At 36.4% G+C, this 1,724-nt stretch overlaps 1 protein-coding gene across 1 annotated transcript in view; it reads left to right on the top strand.

Moving 5' to 3' along the window:
* MAP3K21 (mitogen-activated protein kinase kinase kinase 21) overlaps nt 1-1,724 on the top strand; it is a 68,852-nt gene that overhangs the window by 42,324 nt on the left and 24,804 nt on the right. The window contains exon 4 of the mRNA XM_004372935.2: nt 1,315-1,555. Within this exon, the coding sequence (XP_004372992.2) occupies nt 1,315-1,555 (241 nt within the window). The remainder of the gene's footprint in view (nt 1-1,314; nt 1,556-1,724) is intronic.

Genomic DNA, 1,724 nt, shown 5'->3' with positions numbered 1-1,724 from the left:
GTCCCATGTTTGACTCTAGTTTCTTCCATGAACCTCTCTTATATAGTATTTCTTTTCGATCAGTATTTTTAATGTAGGCCTATTCACAGTGTGGCCTACATATAGAAAGCAGGAAATGTTTGGCCAAACATTTATGATTAGCTCCATTTATGATTAACATTCCACCTGAGAAGGCATCTACTGTTCTTAACAAAGGTGCTGGTGTTAGGGTAGTCTAAGATTAAGATTAAATGTGTCTGGAGCAGTGTATAAAGGTTTGCGGATGCCTTGATTTCCATGCCAGTGCTTGATTTATTGCCAGGGTAATCTAGAATAGAAGGTAGTTCATCAATAAAAGAATAAAATATTCTCTGCCAAAGAATAAAACAATTTGCAGAAATGAAATAAGAATGGGGATGTGGTTTAAAAGATTTTTCAAGTTCTCAGTTTTACTGTTGAATACTTTTTTAATAGGATTAGAAGTATTCTTCAATTCATAGATTTCTGTTTCTCAGACTTTCAGCAATTCTAAAACCAAAACCAAGGGAAAGTTAAATTGTAAGCAGTAAGTATCATGACAGAGGAGCTTTTCTGAGCTAATTTTTAAGATCTGTGTGTAGTGTAATGCTTTCCATACATAAATGCAATCCTGAAAAGTTCTTTGTATACTGAATATATTTTCCTTTATCTTATAATTTTATAAGTGTTGTGTTTTCATTTCCAATGGGCCTACAGCTGACTTGTAAAACATTAGCTTTGTTTTTTCCCCTTAACATCCCTACCAAGATATTCATAATCTCTAAACAAACTATGAAACACCCTGAGGAGGTCCTTATATAAAGAAATATCAACTGCAGTCTTTTGTAACTAGAATAATTACCCTTTAATTAGTCAAGTTTTAACTCTTAGCCTTATTTTAAAATGGATCATTCACATCTATCTAACACTGATATTTGTTAATGTACATTTTATGTGTCAGGTGACTCTAAAAGCTAGAGGTAAAGAGAGAAGTGTCATATTGAGTTTAAAATTTATTACGCCTCTTTTAGGATCGGAAAGATAAAAGAGCAAGATGGAGCTTGTGCAGCTGCTTTAGGCTTAGTCTAAGGTCTTAGCTCTGGTTTTCTTAACTACGAGGAGCTCTGTCCTGTGTAGATTTGAATGACCAGGTGGTTGATTGAGCAGAGGAAGAGGAAATTTCAGCTTCTTGGTTATGCATGGAAGTCAAATGGCTAAGGGGAGTGTAAGTGTCGTATTGAAGTAAGTAAATAATGCCTGAGAAATGACCTTCTTCCTACTGGGAGTGACTGGAGTTGGTGTGAATCTTTGTCTCAGGAGCTGCGATCACGTGAAGAGGAGCTAACTCGAGCGGCTCTTCAGCAGAAGTCTCAGGAAGAATTGCTAAAGCGGCGCGAACAGCAGCTTGCAGAGCGCGAGATCGATGTGCTAGAGCGGGAGCTCAACATTATGATATTCCAGTTAAACCAGGAAAAGCCTAATGTGAAAAAGAGGAAGGGGAAGTTAAAGAGAAGTCGTTTAAAACTCAGAGATGGGCATCGAATCAGTTTACCTTCAGGTATGATTGTGTTCTTACATTTCCTAAAGGCTTTCACATGTTGTTTCAGTTTCTTTGTTCCATCAGAACTGAGAAGAGATGGGCAATAAGATTTTAAAACATTAAATAAGTAAGTATCTTCAGTTGTTTACTTCAATTCACATTCGTAATTAACCAGTTAACCTCGAGC

Source organism: Trichechus manatus, unplaced genomic scaffold (assembly GCF_000243295.1).
Source record: "Trichechus manatus latirostris isolate Lorelei unplaced genomic scaffold, TriManLat1.0 scaffold00021, whole genome shotgun sequence".
In the NCBI taxonomy this organism is placed as follows: Eukaryota; Metazoa; Chordata; class Mammalia; order Sirenia; family Trichechidae; genus Trichechus; species Trichechus manatus.
Note: the sequence above shows the minus strand (reverse complement) of the source record. Positions and strands in the feature narration are given on the sequence as shown.